A 2,101-nucleotide genomic window follows, 5' to 3' on the forward strand; every position below is an offset into this window, starting at 1 on the left:
ACAAATAATATATCCGATGTTGGAGATGCCTAAAAAATGCATCATTCAGATGCAGAGTCCGAGGATGATCCTCCTTTTCCAAAAAAAAAGCATAAAAGATAGACAGTTGACAAAAACATTACTTATGAAATTACGACAAATACATACTACTGAAATCTTGACTGGAAGTTTATACATACTGCTCAAGTAATTATTACGACAAATACATCACTCGTCACTAAAACCTTAACTGGACGTTTTGATTACTACTACAATGCAAAAAAAGAAAATCAAATGTTTTTTTTTCTGCGATGAGGAAAACAAACGCTTGACGTATATAAAACTGTAGTGAGTAACAATCTTCTCAACTCTTGACCAATGATCGACGCAAGTGGCCCGATTAAGCGGTAGCGGAAGGCATGAGTCCGTTGCACATTCGAATTCTTGACCAACACTGCTCGTGTGTGATTCTGATCTAATGCTGCAGGCCCTGAAACAGGCCTCGGAACCTCTCCACATTGCCGCCGAACTGCCCGTCCTTCAAAATCCTGAAGGCCAGAAGCGCGCGCACGCCGGCGGCGCCCGCGAGGCGAGGGCTCCCCCACGGCGGATGGATGCGCAGGCTCGCGGCGATGCAGTCCAGCCCCACCGGCATGCCCTCGCAGTCGGCTGCCATCGTGGCAACATCATAGACATGCTGGCCGAGGTAGTACTGCACGGCGCCGAGGAACCCGGCCACGTCGTGCGGCAGCGGGGCGCCGCCCGTGACAATCTTCAGGAGGTACGCCACGTGGTAGGCACCGGCGTGGGTGATCCACGACAGCGGCCGCCCGTGTCCGGCGCCGATGAGGCCGGAACCCATGAGCAGCGCGCCGAGCATGTAGGCGTCGACGCCGTGGTTGCGGAGCGTGTCGAGGTCGAGGCCGCGGGCGGCGTGGTAGTCGAGGGCCTTGTCGTTGTGCGGGTCGGCGGGGCGGCAGAAGTCGCGGAGGTTGAACTCCCAGGCGACCTGCTGGCCGAGGTGGTCGCAGACGGCGATGCCGACCTGGAGCGGCTTCAGGCCGTCCACGTCGGCCTTCATGAGCGCGTAGCGGTGCTCTACCGTCAGGCTGCTGAGGTCCTGTCCGGCGGCGTGGACGAGTCCCGGGTAGTGCACGTCGATAGCGACGTAGCGGGCGCACGCGGCGAAGCTCTGGAGGTAGGCCCACTCTTCGTTGAAGCTCCCCGCCCACACTGGACGCACCTGGACCGCCAGCTGCGGCTGTACCGGCGGCAGGGGAGCAGCGTGGTAGGCAAACGGCGGGAGCTGCGCCTGCACAGGAAACATGCGGTTGAACTTGAAGCGCGGCGGCGGCGGTGGATACACGGCGAACATGCCGGCGGCCAGGTTCACGCTGATGCGTCCACGCTACTTATCTCGATCTCGATCGCTTGTTGTTGTTCTTGTTGTAATTTGTGTTGCTATACGCGGTGCAGGGGAGTATATAAAAGGAGGGTGCCGAGCTGCGGTCAGACAAGAAAGGGAGGTGCAGTCGGACTAGGACACAGGATAGGTTTTCGAGTTAAATACGGTCTCCTCGGTTCAGGTGAAATAAATATACGCTCATACTCCTCAGTTCCAAAATAGATGACCGAACTTTACGAACGGAGGGAGTAGAAGCCAACATCTGGAGGTCGTGATCGCGCGTGGCCATTTTTAAAATTCGTAAATATTTACTCAATTTTGCGATTTTTAGGTCATGAACATTTTTTAAATTCATGAACATTATTTACTATTTGCAATTTTTTTATAAAACTGTGAACATTTTTTTTTGAATCAGCAGCCATTTTTAGAATCGACGAACATTTTTGGGAAATTGGTGGATTTTTTTAAAATTCCTGATTTTTTTTATTTGATGAATATTTTATAAAATGCATAATCATTTTTTGAATCAGCGAATATTTTAATCAGTAAAATATTTTGTAATTCACGAACATCTTTTGAATTTTTAGGACATTTTTTAAATTGATTGTTTTTTATGAATTGATAGACGATTTATTCAATTTCATTCACAATTTTTAATACACGAATTTTTTTCAAAATCTTGACCTTTTCTTAATTTCTTGAAATATATTTTTGTCT

At 49.4% G+C, this 2,101-nt stretch overlaps 1 protein-coding gene across 1 annotated transcript; it reads right to left on the minus strand.

The window, feature by feature from the left end:
- Positions 1-345: 345 nt before the first annotated feature.
- LOC119281907 (probable CCR4-associated factor 1 homolog 11) lies at positions 346-1,337 on the minus strand. Its single transcript, XM_037562312.1, has one exon. It carries the CDS (start codon positions 1,304-1,306, stop codon positions 455-457), a length of 852 nt encoding a protein of 283 aa, XP_037418209.1. The 5' UTR covers positions 1,307-1,337; the 3' UTR covers positions 346-454.
- Positions 1,338-2,101: the final 764 nt, after the last annotated feature.

Source organism: Triticum dicoccoides, chromosome 3B (assembly GCF_002162155.2).
Source record: "Triticum dicoccoides isolate Atlit2015 ecotype Zavitan chromosome 3B, WEW_v2.0, whole genome shotgun sequence".
In the NCBI taxonomy this organism is placed as follows: Eukaryota; Viridiplantae; Streptophyta; class Magnoliopsida; order Poales; family Poaceae; genus Triticum; species Triticum dicoccoides.